The sequence below is a fragment of the Solanum tuberosum genome, unplaced genomic scaffold (assembly GCF_000226075.1).
Source record: "Solanum tuberosum cultivar DM 1-3 516 R44 unplaced genomic scaffold, SolTub_3.0 scf00166, whole genome shotgun sequence".
Taxonomy (NCBI): Eukaryota; Viridiplantae; Streptophyta; class Magnoliopsida; order Solanales; family Solanaceae; genus Solanum; species Solanum tuberosum.
The window spans coordinates 473,248-492,808 of NW_006239094.1; the positions used below are offsets into that span (position 1 = coordinate 473,248).

General features: G+C 36.8%; 1 protein-coding gene across 1 annotated transcript in view; it reads left to right on the forward strand.

Annotated features, from left to right (window-relative positions):
* The first annotated feature begins 2,262 nt into the window (after positions 1-2,262).
* Positions 2,263-19,561, forward strand: part of LOC102582320 (mediator of RNA polymerase II transcription subunit 25-like) — a 29,293-nt gene continuing 11,994 nt past the window's right edge. The window contains exons 1-9 of the mRNA XM_006354033.2: positions 2,263-2,460; positions 5,532-5,562; positions 5,826-5,889; positions 6,621-6,751; positions 7,029-7,235; positions 7,331-7,396; positions 8,621-8,831; positions 15,058-15,125; positions 15,205-16,026. Of these exons, the coding sequence (XP_006354095.1) occupies positions 2,366-2,460; positions 5,532-5,562; positions 5,826-5,889; positions 6,621-6,751; positions 7,029-7,235; positions 7,331-7,396; positions 8,621-8,831; positions 15,058-15,125; positions 15,205-16,026 (1,695 nt within the window). The 5' untranslated portion in view covers positions 2,263-2,365. The remainder of the gene's footprint in view (positions 2,461-5,531; positions 5,563-5,825; positions 5,890-6,620; positions 6,752-7,028; positions 7,236-7,330; positions 7,397-8,620; positions 8,832-15,057; positions 15,126-15,204; positions 16,027-19,561) is intronic.

Consider the following 19,561-nt stretch of genomic DNA (forward strand, 5'->3'; position numbering starts at 1 on the left):
CAGTCTCATCTAGGTGAATCACAAATCATCCCATTACCTTACGAAATCTCTCTTTCGAGCAGATTTGGCAACTAGAAATGCACTATAATTTCTCTTTCGAGCAAACCATAGAAGTCAAACCTAAATTGCATACATCAAGTTACTTACCCACTTCAATTGATCTCTTTCGAACATCAATCGAAGATCTCGAATAGGAATAGTTTGCAACCTTTACCTATGAATTTAATCTCATGCTAAATAACCTAAATTCATAGATGAACAATAATAAAACACAACATAGAACAAGACCCACTACATTAAATCATCACGCAAGCCCATAATCACACCCCTAGATTTGGGATTTTAGTCACACATCATAAAAAATAAAGAAATTATACTTATGATGTTACCAACCATTAATGTGTTGAAAATTAAGCAATAATCTTCAACAACACTTCAATTTCAACCCTCAATTGTTAATTACAAGAGTGTTTGAAAAACCCAAAAACTAAGAAAAAAAAGTATTTCTCAATATCAAAACTAAACTATGAAATTAGGGAAAAGTTTATCTTAACATTCCACTGGCCTCCCCCCAAACTTCCTTTATTTTCTCTCTCATTTGCGTTATTTATAGTTTCCCCAAGATTCCATACGTGACTCATTCGGTGACGTTAGTAGGGCTTGCTTAACTCATTTGGCAGATCGTCGTTTGCTCTTTAGCTCGCTCTTCTTTTATTTCAAGCTTCAGGTGTTTGAACCTCAATTGGTGAACTCGATCGAATCAGTCTTTCATATTCGACGGATCATCGATTACCACCTTGTTCACCCTTTCAACTTTCATTTTTGCTCAAAATTCTGTCACCTTTGGTGATGGACTTCTAGTTCGCCCATTCAACTTCGGCGAATTGCCTTTTCGTCTTTAGTCTGCCGACTTGCCTTGAATATTTACAATTGTGCACACTGTCAACTTGGGTGAGGTCAGACCAATTAGGCGATCAACCATTTTGGTTAGGCGACTACCAATTGGGAGTTTGTACTCCTTACAATGTTTTTAGCCTTTTTTTCATGGATTCATCATTGCTTTGCCCTTTATCCTTCATACCTGAAAAACCTCAAAATATCATCAGGATATGACATAAACAGGCATCAAGGACACTAATTGTTGAACTAAAGAGACCTCAAATGAATGGAAATCTACCACTCATCATAGGGTTCAAGTGGGAATATAAACATGGAAAACAACTCAAAGATCTCAATGTATAATATATTGCAACTCAAAATCAAGAATTTAGAACTTGGAATCAATAACATAATTCATATCAAGAATTCTCAAAACTAAGGGTATAACCCTAGATTAAACTCTTACTGACTGAATTTAGATGTAGGGCATGAGGACGAACTCAATCTATCACTATGAATAGCCTTACATACCTGGAAGAACAATTTTCTTGAAGAAACTCGAAGAACTTGAAGAGGATACTTGAAAACCCTACCTTTCTCATCTTGGATGATTGCTTTGAGTCTTGGGAGTGCTAATGAACGTAAAAGAGTTGATCAACAATGTTTCACCCTTAATTAAAGGTAAAAAATGTTGGGGTTTAAGCTTAGAAGGGGTGGGTAAACACTGGAATAGCCCTACTAAAAACCGTGGGATCGACTTTATGGGTGCCACCTATAGATCATAAAAACTTCTACAGTTCGTATTGGTCAACCGTAGATCGAGTACTGAAGATTGAGATTTGGGGTCAACTTTTACGAAGTCCTTCCTACGATCCGTAGGACCCTCTCATAGAACCAACGTTCCTCAATTTTTTTCTAGAACACTCCTACGGTTCCTCTCTTTGAATCATAGACCATTCTACAAACCATCATGTCAGTCTATAGGTCATCAACTGAGACTTGACATTTTCCGAAATTTTTCATCTACTTAAACAACTTCATTTTTGAACAAAAAGCACCGAGAGTCCTCTTCTATTCTTATTTATTTTTATTTTTAGAGTATTTTTTTTATGTGAACTCCTAACTTTCAATTACGAATATACGTTTTTAAAAGTAATTGTATAACCTTGGAAGAAACGATCATAACAATTTGCAATGAAAGTTGCTTTTAAGACAGTGACTTACCATAATACAATATTTACCATAATTTTTTTTGGTGTATTAATTCTTATTGAGAATCAATTTATTTTCCATATATAATTGATAAATATTAGGGAAATTAAAAAAAAAAAACCCTAGATATAGTATTTATAAGTCAACATTTTGTAGTCTTTGGCTGCTGCACAACATTATTATTGTTAGAGAGTAATTTTTTAAGAAAAGAAAAGAATAAACGAAACAAGGTTGGACGTGGAAAGGGAAAATCAAGCAGTTGGTTAAAGCAGAGATGGTGGACAAACTGATCGTCGCCGTTGAAGGCACCGCTGCGTTGGGTCCTTACTGGAAAACCATCGTTTCCGATTACCTTGATAAAATTATCAGGTACTCATTTTCATATACTTAAATTCAGTTTTATTTTTTCTACTTGTTACCATTTTTGTTTTAGTATTTCATCCAGAATTCAGCCATTAATTTTCGTTATTTGGATTAATTGTTGTATCGTCGGCCGATTATCTTTCCCTAGTTTAGGATGGGAATTAAAGCCTCAACCTTTACCCGAATTTAACCGAAATTATGGTCACAAGCTAATGGAATCCAACTCCTGACCTCAGCTGACCGGAGATTCAGACTCCATACATTGAGTTGTAATAATCTACTTCAATTATGTTTTAATTATAAAAAATGAGTTGTTTATTTATTCAATTTTGTAAATATCTCTTACAAAAAATCCTAGTAAATCATTGAGAAAATGCTATTCTCGGGAAATACCATTTCTCTATGTGATAATCATGTGCACATAGCATTTGAGTTTCTCTGAACTAATTTGGGGAACTTTTGAAGTGCCTTGATACCGAAGTTTAACTTTGAAAAAAGAAAATAAGAATGAATGGCTTACAAAAAGTCTAATTCCTGAAGGGAGGCGGTTAAAAAACTCGTAGTTGTTTGCAATGATTGGAATTTCCAACCGTTGTTGCACTTTACCCACCCCTCCCTTCTTATAAGATCTTTTGTTTACGTGGTTCTCTCAAACCCTAAACCTAAGTTGCTCGGAATCTCCAAAAATGCTGCCGCACCCTTGTCGGATCCTCCAAAAATGCACTACATTTGAAGGATCCGACATCCACTTGGTGACATTTTTGAAGAGTCCAAGCAACATAGCCTAAAACTATATAACATAAACCCTACTTACCATTTCTTGTTCACACAATTACTATTTCTCCATGAATTCTCTTGCAACCTTCATCATCTTGTATCTCTCTCATCTTTCAATTCTTAAGGCTCTCAATCAGTGATTCTTCTTTTCAAGTTTCAACAGCTGTGATCTTTGTTTTTCAGTAATTTGGTTACTATCTTCTATCTCTCCACTTTGACTACTTAACTGATTTATATTTATTGTGTTTATTTTGAATTTATAGTGGCACCATAGTCTTGCTCATCTGCATTCTTTAAAAGAGACGTAATACTGCAACAATAGACAATGAGGATGTTAAACAACCTAAATGTGACATCAAGAAAACAAAATATATACATTTTACCCCCTCAAAGTCAAAATGTAGGAGAAGATAGTCAAAGTGAAACCTTTAGGCAACGCAAATCCGATGATGGTGAATTATTTAGACCGACAAATTTCCCCTCTTATTCTAGCAAAAATTAAATAGACCAAGCCCTTAGGTATACAGAGAAGCATGAATAAGGGAAATATGATCATTTAATACGAAAATATTGCTCACCTTTTTCTCTAACTTTTTAGTCGCGTGTTAATTAAGTCTGCGGAGCTTGGAATCAACAGTGTATTTTAATCTTCTGCATGGATGTAGCTATTCTATGAAAAGATAAGTAAACAAGGTTAATGCTCTTTCAGAAGAGGCATTTCAGCGATAAAAGTAGTTTAGAAATAGGCTTTTTGGAGTACAAACTGGATAAATGACTTCCAATTATATTACTTCCATTCTTGGGTTGAAGGAAGCTAAAAGAAGCCATGATAATTGAATTATGCTGCTTAAGACATTATTGCTTTGCCAACTATTTATGCATGCATTACAGTTATCTTTCTGGCATATTTTTCTCAATCCAATAAACTTATTGAGACCCACAATTTCTTAGACTGTTAGTCTCCTGTTAGTTGACTTGCCGGCTCACTACATTCCATGCTTAGTGAGATATATAAACTCTGGAGAAGTATTAAATGCAGATGTTAATTTTAAAACTTAAGATTAACTATTGAGAAATCTTAAATGTATATCTAAATTTGAAAATTTTGGGCACAATTTGAATGAAGGATTTATTAAAATGTTTTTAATATACTGCCATGTTTAAATGGGAGTATAGTCTTTCCAAGACTACCTGGGAAAATCCTCTATCCATATGGTGTGGATGCAACTCATTTTGGTTATTAACTATATATAACCCTGTCCATGACAAGGTTGATTATATGCCACTTGAGGTCATGTAAATGTTTCCCCTCTAGGGGCAAGCTCAGGATGCTAATGAGAAGAACATGTTCAAGGGAAAAAAATTATTGTAGTCATGGAAGGTACATTAGCAGGTTTCTTTTGGCTAACAATTCTTGTCGACCACTGAGAGGGATAATTAGACCTGCTTTCTGACCTTCTATCGCTGGTCTACTTAATTATAGATTTCTATCAATTTTCAGTTAGGTTTCTTCATTTGAGATGCTTCTTAGTTCTTTCTTGTACTGGTATTTCTGAAAGGTGAGATCATCCGATTTTGAATTGATATCAGTTCGGGTTTCTTCTCAAATATGCTGAGCTGCACATATGCAAGCAGGAACACATGTGTTGTTGAGCAAATGACTGGGAATTCATCCTCCTTCACCTACTCAGCTCTTCCTTTTATCTAGCTTTACCTTGGCTATTTATTTTTGTTTGGCTTTCTGAGCTTTTAGCTGAAACAGTTAGGTAGTTTTTTTTGGCTTGAATGGCTGATGCAGAAACCTCTGCCGTGTGGTTCTTCTAAAATTTGATGTTTGTTTAGTATTTGAATCAACACATGCAGAATTTTTTTCATTTGCCAATGTGTTGTTATGGAGCTTGTTCATGGTTGTTCCATCCTTTCAATGAAATAAGATTGTCTTAAAACTTTATATGATGATTTGATGCTTTTAACTGGTCATCCATTTCATTCTTCTTTGATATTCTTATTTTCAATTTTTTTCCTGGAAGAGTGTTTGGTTTAGATCCCTCTGATACCTCCTTATGGAACTTTAAAGCCCTAATCCATAGCATCACTCCTGCAGCCACCAAACAAAGAAAATTAAAGTGCTTTCTGTTTCCCCTAATAGTTGGTTGATATATTGTATATATGTAACCTAATATGTATCGAAGCTGTTGTTAATTTATTGATCTCCTGTTCTGTAAGTTGGTCATATTAAACCCTGCAAGTAGTATTCAAGATAAAGTTTACTGAGTATAGCCTTTTGGTAATTTGTGCAGGTGCTTTTTTGGAGTGGACTCAACTTCACAGGTTCGCATATTCTAAATGGCTCATTTTTGTAAACTGGTTATTCTTCTCTAGTATTTATGTGATGGCAATTTTGTATGAGTAAATTTAATATCTCAATATTCATCATGAACAACGTAATTTATAACTCAAATAAGCATGTCCCATTACATTCCATATTGCTGATGAAAAAGAAAACAGTATTCCATGCTATCTGAGTTGAAAGCAATTAATTGTACGTTCTTCTACTAGCTAGGCTAATTTTACCTTCCATTTTGAAATTTCAGAAATCATCTGCAGCCGATGTGGAGGTCTCCTTGGTCATGTTTAATACACATGGTTCTTATAGTGGTTTGTATTTTTCTTGTTCTTAATTTCTGGTTCTGTTAGCTGATTTAATTGCAATTTCAAGCATGAGAGCTTGTTGAGTCATGCACTTAAAACCATTTTCTGTCCCAGTCTGAAATCTCAACCAGGGGAAACAAAAAATTCAGTACTGGTATTATGGTATGTCCAGATGAAATCTGCATCATTCTATGATTTAAGGACTGTTTTCTAGGTGGTGTGTACAATCTCCTTGATGTGGAAATTATCTAATAATGTGATTCTTACATGCCAAATCTATCTATTCAGCATAGAGTTTAGATAACTTAATTGCGACTCTCTTGATCCATGATTTATGAATTATTTTTGTATCTGACTTCCATGAGTGTATAAATGCGCATAGGATTGATAGATCCTCTTGATAATGGCTTACAGTCAACTTCAATTTCTTAACTTTCAAATTGATTTATTTCAGTGATATTCTAGTGGATTTGATGGTCTGTTGCAATTTCAGTCATATTCCCCTCCCTACTCTCTTCCCCAAATAAGGAAAAAGGAAAAATGAAAAAAGAAATTGTGGCCACAGCAACATAAAACTTTGAAGGGGATTATTCAATTTTGATCTTGTGTCAAAAAGAATTCTTGTTTTTCAAGTCCGTCTCTCACTACTCTTTCTTTGTCAAGACACATATTTTCTCTTTTTCTTTTTGCTTGACAATTTTATTTCCTGTTCTTCTATACTACTATCCTTTATGCAGCTTGCCTGGTTCAGCGGAGTGGCTGGACAAGAGACATGGATACCTTTTTGCAGTGGCTTTCAGCTATACCTTTTTTAGGAGGTGGTTTCAATGACGCTGCAGTTGCAGAAGGACTTGCTGAAGCATTAGTGGTGCGTTTCATTGATTTTAAGTTGTTTAAAAAATGAACTTTGCATCTCTATTGTTGTCATGTGATAATATCAATAATCGAAATGACCTTTATGAATCACATGTGATATGTGTTAGACAGAGAATAATACGAATAACGTTTTTTCAGTGCTGACTTTTTGTTTTTGATTCTTCCAAGAGATAACTTTATGTATTTAAACTCTTCATCCAACTCCATGGAGAAGAGGAGCCTGTCAATTTATTAACATATATATATAACTAAACTGATGCTTCCTTCAGATGTTTTCTGGACTAAATGGTAACCAAAGTCAACAAAACATGGAAGGGAAAAAACATTGTATACTTATTTCTGGAAGCAACCCTTATCCGTTGCCTACACCAGTTTATCGACCACAGATGCAGAAACTGGAGCAGAACGAAAATATTGAAGCACAAACAGATAGTCGACTATCGGATGCTGAGACAGTTGCAAAGGCATTCCCTCAGGTACTGCTCTAAGGCCTTTTACTTTTTAAAATCCTGGAGTTCCCCTCACGTATTCTGCTTCATCCTTTGCTGACAAGTTTCTCTTTCCGTTGCAGTGTTCCATTTCCCTGTCAGTTCTATGCCCAAAAAAGCTTCCAAAACTAAGAGCAATATATGATGCGGTAACTGTGGCCAACTTCATTGATTTCTTTCCTTTTTTGTTTATTAGGTTCAAAGACTGTTTGTATTGTGTTGAAACTTGACTCTTCTTTGTTCCTGAGACCTACAATATTTACTGTCTTCAATTTCTCCTAGTTGCTGATTGACTTCCTGCATGCTTTGTCTTACCTCGACAGAAACAATATTATTACTCTCTCTTGAACCAGAAAGTTTCTGACTTTGTGACTCATTTATCATGATTCTATGCTTAGGATTGGGGCAAGTTACATGTGTTAGAATTAGAATAGGAATAAGAATAGTATATAAAATCCTACTTGGTTAAGGATTGCAATGTAGTGTCTATAAAGAGGGATCAATGTAATAATGTAGATACATAATTCAATAATATTTTCTCCTTTATTTTTCACATGGTATAAGAGCCAGGTCAATCCCCGTTTGGGCTTTGGGTCCATGCTCCATTTGGGTCTGGGCGTGAAGGGGGAGAGTTAAAGTGGGTTAGAGTCCCACATTGGTTAGTGAATGGACTAGTAATATGCTTATATGGATTTGGGCAATCCTCCCCTCATGACTAGCTTTTGAGGTTGAGTTAGGCCCAGGTGCCATATATTTACAACATGATTATATTTGATTTGTGTACGACATATTTTATATTCTTGGAGTGTCATTAATGGAGTAATCTTTGGAGCACTTCTCACTCCTTCAATACTTACGTCATGGAGAATATTTCACTAGTTAAAAAATATGAATTTATGATGGAACCGCATGACATTATCACTTAGTTTTAAGTAGAGAAAGGCGATGCAAGTGGACTTTATAGTTCCATTTGTTTCAAACTCTATGCTTGTTCATCAGAAGTAAGAATATCCATGAGCTCCACAGTGACATCCTCCATTAACTTATCTCTTTTTCATTTAGGAGTCCCAGTTTGAGAGTATGCAACATCCTATAGTGGTGCAGAATCATTTAGCCTTCATAAGTGCTTAGATATGATCAACCTTTTAAGGCATCGTGGATAAAGTATTTATCGTTTAAAATTGCCTTGGAATCCTCCATGATACTTATCTTCATTCTATTATTTCATGATTTTTGACAGTAGGTCTGTCTTCCATGAAAGGAAGAGGACCTTATAATCTTCCTCACTCTGCTCACACTGTTATCCTTCTAGTCTTTTTTCTTTGAGAATTTAAAAAAAAAATGGAATTAAGTGTGAACTTTGTCGGATACAGGGAAAACACAATCCACGAGCAGCTGACCCGCCCATTGATACGGCTAAGAATCCAAACTTTCTTGTTTTGATATCCGAAAACTTCATCGAGGCTCGTGCTGCTTTCAGTCGCTCTGGAATGACCAACTTGGCGTCAAATCACAGCCCTGTCAAGATGGATGTGTCTTCTGTTCTTCCAGTTTCTGGCACACAATCAATTTCTAATTCAGCAGGTTTGTGTAATTATTTTTAAAACTTATTTTCCACCTTTATCATATACCGACTCTGTAGGAGCGTTTGCTCAGCCTGATATTACCTTATTCATTTGTGTGCTCTTTCTTTGCACTTCCATTTTGGCAGTGTAATTTTGTGAATAGAAATATAGGAATACACACCAAAAAATAAGTTAGTGAGAAATAAAACACGAGAGGAAAAGGAACCGAATATGTTTTGATGATTTAGCAACTCCTTTCACTCCCTAAAAGTTCAATGTTCAATTGCTTTAAGTAGTTGGAGCAGTCTATACCCTGTTAGCTCCCTGAGTCTCTTTTGGATTTTGCTAGCTCCCCATCCCTAGCATAGGACTTTTGAATAGGGCTAACAATATCTCTTTTATAATCAGCACGTACACAGTGCTTTAATACTAATTCTTACTTCATTAAAAAAAACAGAACATGAGAGAAAGTGTTTATAGGAATGTGTGACGTCAATGTCTAATGCTTCTATCTATTTATAGGTAGACTTTATAATGAGGATATTTATACCTTTTCAAGCTGGTCATGCATACCGATCTTGTACATATATAACTAACTCGAGACTCGAGGGCCTGGGAAAGGCTTGGTAAGTATGAATGCGAGCTAATAATTAGGCTTTACAAATTTTGTGACCATATCTGCTAAAAGTATCTTTTGAAAGTGACAACCAATCTCTTAGTGCTTGGTCGTCTTATGGAAAACGAGATTTGAGGCGATATAGAGTGCAACATGATTCTCACAAACACTCTCCATTTGAGTAGCTTCTCCAAACTCCATCTTTTAGTAATTGTTTGATCCATGTAAGTTTATAAGTCACAACTGTCATCAGAAAAAAGAGCAAAATCTGATCCAATTTATCGTAATCAATTAGTTAACATGTTGGTTAATCGTATTCTGAAACATGGAAAAAACATTTATGCTTAGTCTGATAGGAAATATGATATTCAAATAAATAATTTTACAGCGAATGGTTATTCATCTACTGTATTTTCATGCAAAACATTGTACTACCATAATATAATAAGGCAAGTAAGCAGAAAATTTTAAAAAAAGTAAAATGGGTTGCCCCCTTTTGATTAGCCAGTTTCCAAGAGGGAGGTCTTATGGCAATCTCAGACATAATCAACTTAGGTCACTAAAGCGAGGTGATATGAAAAAATCACTCACTTCAGTAGAAGAAGCGAGAAGCAAGGCGAGCCTGAAGCGTCGCTTTATGGAAAACGAGATTTGAGGCGATATAGAGTGCAACATGATTCTCACAAACACTCTCCATTTGAGTAGCTTCTCCAAACTCCATCTTTTAGTAATTGTTTGATCCATGTAAGTTTATAAGTCACAACTGTCATCAGAAAAAAGAGCAAAATCTGATCCAATTTATCGTAATCAATTAGTTAACATGTTGGTTAATCGTATTCTGAAACATGGAAAAAACATTTATGCTTAGTCTGATAGGAAATATGATATTCAAATAAATAATTTTACAGCGAATGGTTATTCATCTACTGTATTTTCATGCAAAACATTGTACTACCATAATATAATAAGGCAAGTAAGCAGAAAATTTTAAAAAAAGTAAAATGGGTTGCCCCCCTTTTGTATTAGCCAGTTTCCAAGAGGGAGGTCTTATGGCAATCTCAGACATAATCAACTTAGGTCACTAAAGCGAGGTGATATGAAAAAATCACTCACTTCAGTAGAAGAAGCGAGAAGCAAGGCGAGCCTGAAGCGTCGCTTTATGAAAAACGAGATTAGGTGTATTTTTCAATTCCTGTTCTTCTTGTTGCTTTTTCTTGCTTCTCACTTTCCAGAACACTGCTGTTGTGAAATGACAATACTTGATCTGGACTAATCTACCTCAAAACATGGAAATACCGGAATTTACCTAGGTCCTTTGTATGGAATTGCTGAAAGAGATGTTGTTCCAAGCTGTTAATGCCCTCTTGATCACTGCAAGTGATAATCATATCATCAACATAAACAAAGTGATTAGCTTTGGTTCAAACATAGATTTAAGGTCTTGTATCGATAAAATACAAAGTTATCAGCTTCCTGAATCATGCTAATCGCTTGCATAAGTTTGTTGAACTTGCCAGACTATGTACGAGGAAAAAGATTTAGACAATATAAAGATAAGTGTAATCAACATGCAAGTCCCGTAGAGTCCGTTTAGCAATAAAGCCTGGCGGTTAGTTCATACCTCATCTTCTAGATCACAGTAAAGAAAGACATTCTTGATGACGAGCTGATGAAGGGTTCAATAGTAAATAACTACCAGGGACACAAAAAGGAGATGCAATTTTAGCTATAGGAGAAAAAATAGCAAGATAGTTGCAATCATTTATCTGCAGTTACCCTTTACCTAGATAGTGGGCCTGAAGTCAATCAATTAAACCATCTAGATTCCTTCTCATCTGTTCTATCCTAGGTGGACATAGTTACCTGAAACTTGTTGTCAGTGGGATGTGGCATGGGATGTGGCAGGTATCCCATGGCCGAACACCACGGTTATAAAAAATCTAGATTTCTTACCATTTGTTCTAGCCTTGGTGGACATAGTTATGTGATATATGTTACTGGTGGGAGGTGGCATGTATCCCGTGAAATTGGTCAAGGTGTGTGCAAGCTAGCCCGAACACCATAGTTATCAAAAAATAAAACTGTTACGGAATGCACCCACAAAGAATCGACAATATATTTACTTGGAAGAAGAGGAATAAGTTCTCAAGTAACAGTAGAGTGTTAAGCATAAATCTCCTAAATCATTGCTCGTCTCCGATCTGCATAGATAGAGCTTTGCCAGTAGATTTAGGAATTGAAACACTAGAAAAAAGAAGAAGAAGAAGGATTATGATTAGAGTGTATTCCTTTTCGACCAACAGTAGGTGGAATGTGGATCCTTAGTTAAAGAAGGACCTAGAACAAATTGTGAATCAATCGTACTCGGTAGAGGATGTTGGTGAAGATAATATGTGAGTAGCGGCAATGCTAGCTGTGTTGTAGGAGAAGAGGGAGCTGGAGTCTCCAAGTAATTGGTAAGATAAGCTGTATTGGTTTTGGCAAGATCGCGTGCAAGACAACAAAGACGGCAGATAGGTCCAAAGAGAAGGAAATGAAATAAGTATGAGTCTAAACTGCGTATATTAGGTACCAACAAAAGTCAGGAGAATAGCAATGATATCCCTTGAGCATCAAATCCCATCAGAACTACAAAGTTAAGCGTGCTTGGGCATGAATAGTACTAGGATGGGTGAACCCCCGAGAAGTCCTCGTGTTGCATTCCCCCTTTTCCGATTAAAAAGCCAGGATAGCCAGCCCTAGAGCTAAAGGAAGAAACATTTTATGGCTCGAAGAGCCAGCTCATCAGGTCTAGTAGTTAGAATATGAATAAAACAAGTACTACCATAGACAGGAGGTGGAAGAGGGAGATTGTGGAACATGATACGTGATGGCAAGGAAGGTGTAGGATTGATCACATCACAAGCAATGAAATTGCATCCTCCCAAAGTTGCAACCAAACAAGTGACTGTTGGAGTAGGGTGAAAGCTGTTTCAGTGAGATACTATTCCTCCTTTCAGAAGAGGCCCATGCTAAATAGTAAGAACCTCCAATGAAAGGTTACGAAGTAATCATGGGGCTTAGTTTCCGTATTCTTATTTTTGGAACTAAAAACATCCAACCAAGTGTCATAATACTGGATTGAAGAGAGTTCTAACACAGGATTAGCAAATATCCACAATGGATTCCCAAGAAAGCAGCTTCAGTGCGTACTTCGGAGAATAAATTTCGATTTACCGGAAAAATAGTTGGAAAGTGGTCGAAATATTTGAACAGTCAATTTGGTGAACTAGAGGCTTCAATTGAACCCCAAAGTGAAAGAGAATATTAGAGATGCCGCTGGAAAAACTAGATCTAGCTGGAATTGTGATTGGAATTGCCGGAAAAGGTAGATCTGTTGATCACAAGATATAGAAAGTACTTGGGATTAGTGTTATCAGAAGTGTGTGCTTCATCGCTTAAAGCAACAAGAAGCACATGTACATCGCTTCTTGTCGGTGAGGTGAGACAACATAAAAGAAGTGAACACTTGGTCTGTGAAGTGCAAAGCAATGAAACAATCGCTTCTTTGTGCACAAATTTGAAGAAGAAAGAGAGAAATGTTTCAAATTCAGCAAAGTGAACATTTTTGCTGTTCTCTCTAGATATCTACTCCTCTTCCTTGAACTTCCTTGGTTTCTTTTCAAGAATCTCGAAAAAAAGAGGTAATTTTACTTCTTCTCGTCTCCTTTGAATTTCAATGGGTTAGGTTAGGAAGCTGATGTTGCTTCTTCTTTTTTTGAAACTGGTAACTCGAATTCATTGGGAAAGAAGCTGTCTTTTTCGCTTCTCTTCGACCTGCGAATTTCAATGGTTGGTGTTGGAAGCTGGTTTTTTTCCTTCTTTGAAAATGTTCGAATTTCACTGGTGGGGAAGAAATTGATTTTTTTTTCTTCTCTGAATCTGTCGACTGAAGATGAAAGTTGCTGCTATCTTATTTTTTTGTTTATATAATTTTTCTGTTTTTTCTTTGTCTTTTTTAATAGTATCAAATAGTTATACATTCAGTTTGTATAGTTGATTAGTCTATAAAATTTCCTTCAATTTCAATAGTATTAAAGATTATTTTTCAGTTTGGATAATTGGTTATTTTAATTGAATAAAAACGCGCTTCACTTGATGTGAGTGCTTCACTTCTCTCGTCTTTTTTTGATAACTGTGGTGTCTGGGCTAGCTTGCGTGCACCTTGACTAATTCCACGGGATAACTGCCACTTCCCACCACCATCAGGTACCAAGTAACTCTGTCCACCAAGGCTAAGACAAATGGAAAGAAATAATCCTAGTGTTCTTATTTCTTCTGGATTTTTGAACCCGAGACCTCATGGTTCTCAACCCACTTCATTGACCACTAGTGTTTTGGTCCCGCTTTTTTTGCGTCTTGCTTTCAAAAACACTGCATGAGATGGACTCAGACAGGCTAGGTGACCTCAAGGATAAAAGAAGGAAGTCTGGGAGTCACCAGTAATTGAAGCTGTTTGCTTGAAGGTGGTGTTCTGGTGGCCAGAATGACCTGATGAACATCACAGAAGAAAGTGCGTCATTGGAGGATGGCCAAAAAACCTCACAGGCACCGACATATGGCTTGATCTCGCTGGAATTCTCTGGTCTGTCACCCGCGCATGTAATGGTCTTTGCCGGTTGGGTTTGCTGGGACTAGGTCATCATACGCCGATGGACTTGTGGTGGGCTTGGTATTGCACTGTGCACAATACTGATGAAGAATAGTTTTGAAGCAGACAACTTTGCTGTCACCAGAAATAACTGCAGGATGACGGTTTCTCTCTCGCTGAAGTCGCTGAATGTTGCACAGTAAATAGTTTTCACGCTAATACCAAAGAACACGGGGGGGAAAGTTGCGTGACTTTAGTTTCTCACACTTTTATTCCTTTATAAACAGACTTTACAATGAGGATATTTGTACTTGTCCAGTGTGGAACACTTTACTATACTGTGAAAGTATACCTAACAACTAACAAAGTCCAAATGTGCAATAAAGGAAAACTAACAATAATATCCCCCGCTTTATTTTGAAGTTGGCAGGGTCAAGTTGTTGAATAGACAAAACATTTAACCCATAGAAAAACAAGTAAAACCACTATTTGAACTTTATTCATCCTGATATATGTTGGGAATGGTTTCACTCTACTGTGCAATTTCGTTCTGTGTAATCTTTTTCATGTGTAATTTGTTTCAATTTTTGGAGTTCAAGCACGATCGGTTGGATAGACAACTAATTGCTGAACTGTTCAACTCTTAATGCCGCAGTAGTGTCTACTGTCTATTGCTAAAATTTGCAATTTATCCCTCACCTATTCTTCCCTAATTTGGTTGAGGTGTGAATGTGGCCACATGGTGAGGATACTTTTGGCGTCTTTTACATTTATACATTTTTTTATCTTATCTGAGGATTAATTATGTTACATAATGTTGAGAACTCTCTAAAATTACAGTTTTAGTTAATACAGGTCCAAAAAAATTACTGGATCAATGTTTTAAAAGATACTCTTGTGTATTACTGTTTTCTAATATAGAGTATGCTGGGATATCTAGATTACTCTGCAATTATATTGTTGGAGGGATACTGATTTTCTTTTCTATCTACCTCTCAGCAAATGTATCTGTTATGAGTCGACCACCAATTTCCGCTGGAAATATTCCTCCTGCCACTGTAAAAATTGTAAGATTCAACAACTTGTACACCTGCTTGCTACACAGATATTTCATAGATGCTATGATATTATAACATTTGTTTTCAGGAGCCCAACACTGTGACCTCCATGACTGGACCTGCATTTTCACATATTCCGTCTGTTCGTCCTGCTCTTCAACCGGTTCCAAGCTTGCAAGCTTCTTCTCCTCTTTCTGTTTCTCAGGAGATGGCATCACATACTGAGAATGTTCAGGAGATGAAACCCATAGTCAGTGGTATGACTCAGTCCTTACGTCCAGTTGCTGCTGCAGCAGCAAATGTCAAAATCTTGAACGGTGTTGCTCAGGCACACCAAGTTCTAGGCGGGGGAACTTCTATAGGACTGCAATCTATGGGTGGCACCCCTATGCTTTCAAGTATGATATCTAGTGGAATGGCATCTTCCGTCCCTGCTTCTCAAGCTGTATTATCATCTGGGCAATCAGGTGTGACAACAATGACTGGGGCTGTTCCACTAGCAGGAAGTGCACAGAATACGCAAAACTCAGCTCCTTCTTCATTCACTTCAACTGCTCCCAGTATGTCTGGGAATTCAAACATAAGCATTTCACAGCCTTTGAATAATAACCAAAGAGGTGTTAGTATGACTGGTCAAACAGTTCCTGGAATGAGCCAAGGTAATCTACCAGGCACACAAATGATGCCAAGTGGGACAGGGATGAACCAGAATATGCTGACTGGGCTTGGTGCAACTGGTTTGCCTTCCGGAACTGGCACAATGATGCCTACTCCAGGGATGTCTCAACAAGGACAACCAGGCATGCAACCAGTTGGTGTGAACAGCACATCAGCTAACATGCCTCTATCTCAACAGCAAACATCTGCTGCATTGCCATCAGCTCAATCAAAATATGTCAAAGTTTGGGAGGTAAGACCGATTAATCAGTAGAAAGGCTGAAACTGGACTGCGGACTCTGTTCCTAACTTCCTATAGAAACTAACTCATGCTTTTAAATTTTCATTTTCTGAACAACAGATAAAATAGGAATTTTATATATATGTTCTCTTAGAATGTCATAGATTATATTTTCTTGATGTTCTCTGCTGGCACTTCTTATTTTGCTTTAAATCAATCAGTCTCTAATTCCGAAATCATTTGGCCATACAATATCTTCTGAGATTTCTATATCTGATACTTACAAAAATGGGATTCTATTTTTTCTTTTTGTTTTTCACCATTAAGAGGCCAGTATAAGCTTAGTTTAACATGTGATTTTTTGACAAACTTTCTGTCTATCTCTCTTCTGTTATGTGGTGTAACAATGTAGTCATTTCAATATAACATTCCGAGTCACAATGCCAAAGATTATTTTATGATAGTAGTAACTGTTAGGTGTTTATTGCATATATATGGTGATTATGATTTAAGGGGGAATTTAATGCGCTCCCGATAGGATCTAGTGGGTTGCCATTGACTGCGATATTTGCACCATTTCTCTGGGCACCAGCTATAATGTATCTCAGCTAGTTTCATCCTTTCATTTTGTGTTGGATTCACAATTGTTAATGTTTGATGTTTTTGGGGTGTTTGAACTTTGATATCCAGTTGCCTATACTATTTGATTATTAAGATGCAGTTATATTTAAGAGGGGTATTTGAGTAATTTCCTGATAATTCTGTAAATTGGCAAAAAAATCTTTAAAGTGGATTTGGAAATGAAAATATGCTCTATTATAAATAGATTTTCTGGAAAATCAGCTATTTTTTTTTTGAAACTGGTAACTTTAATCTATATATCCACAGGTATACTACAACAAAAGTGTAGTTCCCCTTCAAAAGTGTTACAACTTACAGAATAAAATAGTCTTAGTCTAAACTGCTGCCTATAAACAATCTAGCACATCAAAGATGTCTTCTGTCCTAGTTAATATATCTTGTTTACACCAAAAATAGAAAAGAGCTAAGCAGTCCATCTTGATCTTCTGTAAGCTATTCTGCCAATTTTCAAAACTCCTGTTGTTTCTCTCTTTCCAGATTGTCCACCAAATACATGCTGGGACAAGTTTCCATCTCTTCTCCTTGTCAGAAGCATTGCCATCTCTATTCCAGCTGCTCAGGACTCCTTTAATGCTCCCTGGTTTCACCCATCTTATCCCCTTTAGGCAGATGAACATTCTCCATAATTGTTCTGTCCATGTACAATGCAAAAAAAGATGGTTAATTGTCTCAGCATGTTCTCCACATAATGTACATCTAGAAGCCAACTGATAGCCTCTTTTCTTTAGATTTTCATGAGTCAAAACTGCTTCTAAGCAGTTTACTTTGTAGGGTACTTTTGGTTTCCTGATGATCTTCCATGTCCATTCCGTCTCCTGTCCAGCATTCTTGTTGAGTTCCTTATAAATTGAATTTACTGAGAATTGACCTTTGGTATCATTCTGCCAAACTAAGAAGTCCTTTTCAGTGAGGTTGCTGAAAGAGCCTACTGAATCTTGAAATTCTACCACTTTGTCTATCTCCCAATCCTGAAGGTTCCTCCTTAAGAACAAATTCCATCCTTGTCCAGTCCACATTGTCGCCACAGAGGCCTGTAGATGTTGGCATAAAATGAACAATTCAGGATGCAACTGTTTCATAGGGACAGACCCATTCCACTTATCCTCCCAGAAGGATGTCTTTGACCCATCTCCCACTTCTACCTTGGTTCTGTGATATAGCACTGGCCATAGATTTCTAATTACCCTCCATACAGTGCATTTATATGGAGTACTTATCATTTTAGTCATCCACTTATCTTCCATGCCATATTTTGCTGTGATGACCGCTTTCCAGAGCATGTTATCTTCATTTGCAAGCTTCCACAACCACTTCATGATTAGACTTTGGTTTTGTTTCCTCAGATTTCTTATGCCTAGGCCTCTTGTATTTTTACTCACAATCAGTTCCTTCCATTTAACAAGATGAAACTTCTTCTTATCTTCACTGCCTTGCCATAAGAAATTTCTTCTAAGAGCATCAATGCTATTAGATACATTGGCAGGCATAGGAAAGACTGACATCATATAAGAGGGTAATGCATCCATCACACTGTTAATTAAAGTCAATCTTCCTCCCAAGGACAAGTACTGACTCTTCCAGTTGGTGAGTCTCTTTTCACATTTCTCCAGGACCCCATTCCATATGCCTTTGGACTTGCTTTTAGCTCCCAAAGGCATACCTAGGTAAGTAGTTGGAAGCTCCCCAACCTTACCTCCTAGTGTTCTGGCCAGAACTTCTGTATTAAGCACACTATTGATAGGATAGATGAAGCTTTTCCCCCAGTTTATGTGGAGACCAGAGACAGCTTCAAAAATGACAAAAATAACCCTCAAAATCAGGATTTGTTTTGTCTCAGCTTCACAAAAAACCAATGTGTCATCTGCATATTGTAGATGAGTTATCTCCAAACTAGAAAGTTCTGCTTGGAACCCCTTGATCCACCCCTTTCCCTTTGTTGTTTTAATAAGGTTACTCATTCCTTCCATAGCTAAGATGAATAAAAATGGGGAAAGAGGATCCCCCTGTCTCAAGCCTCGCTGGGAAGACAAGTAGTTGGAAGCTCTCCAACCTTGCCTCCTAGTGTTCAGGGAAAATCAGCTATCTCCAATATTAGTTGTCTTTTCACCCCTAGCGGCTACCTTGTGTTTAGTTGCTGGGTTCCTTCTATCTGATTCATTTCAGATGTTTGTCTTAGAAGATGAACCTAATGTGCCAGATGTAAATATTACAGAGAAAATGAAGGAACAATACTAAGAGGTAAGATGGAGTTTGATTTTGTGGGTGGACTGGTGGGCAAGTATGAGGATGATTTAAATTTGTATATTTCATGCTGGTGCTTCCAAATTACATTTTTGAGGAACTGAAACAAAAGTGTTTCCATGCAAAATGTAGTCTGATTAAGCTTCCACATTGACGGGTAAATGTTGCAGAATGCTTACACTTAGGCTTGCATCTGAGTACTCTTTTAGAACAGTGTGGCAGTCAAAGTGAAGTCCTAAACCTGCCATCTTGTGATGCTAAGGGCTAGACCAAAATTGTTAGCTAAAACTAACCATGTGGGTTTGCATGTAGCAATTGTTCTACCAGATAAGCAATGTAGTTTTTGCTTTTGTTGAATTCAGTGATATGCATATAGTTGAGAGGGGTAATAATTTTGAATTCAGCTGGCTCTTTCGCTTTGTTTTTTCCTCTAATGCTTTATTAACTCTGGTATAGTTATCTTGGTGAGGTAAAAGATAGCTCAGGCCTATAATGCTTCGTAGTCTTTTTCTTTGAGAACTGTTTTGAGTGCACTGTTTTGAGTTTTCCCAAGGCACCTTACAGTTTGATTTGCTTGAACCATAACATAATATTGCTGAATTACTAATGGTTGCTCTGATGTTTCGGGCTGAGGATAGAACTTATTCTGATGCATAACCAAATA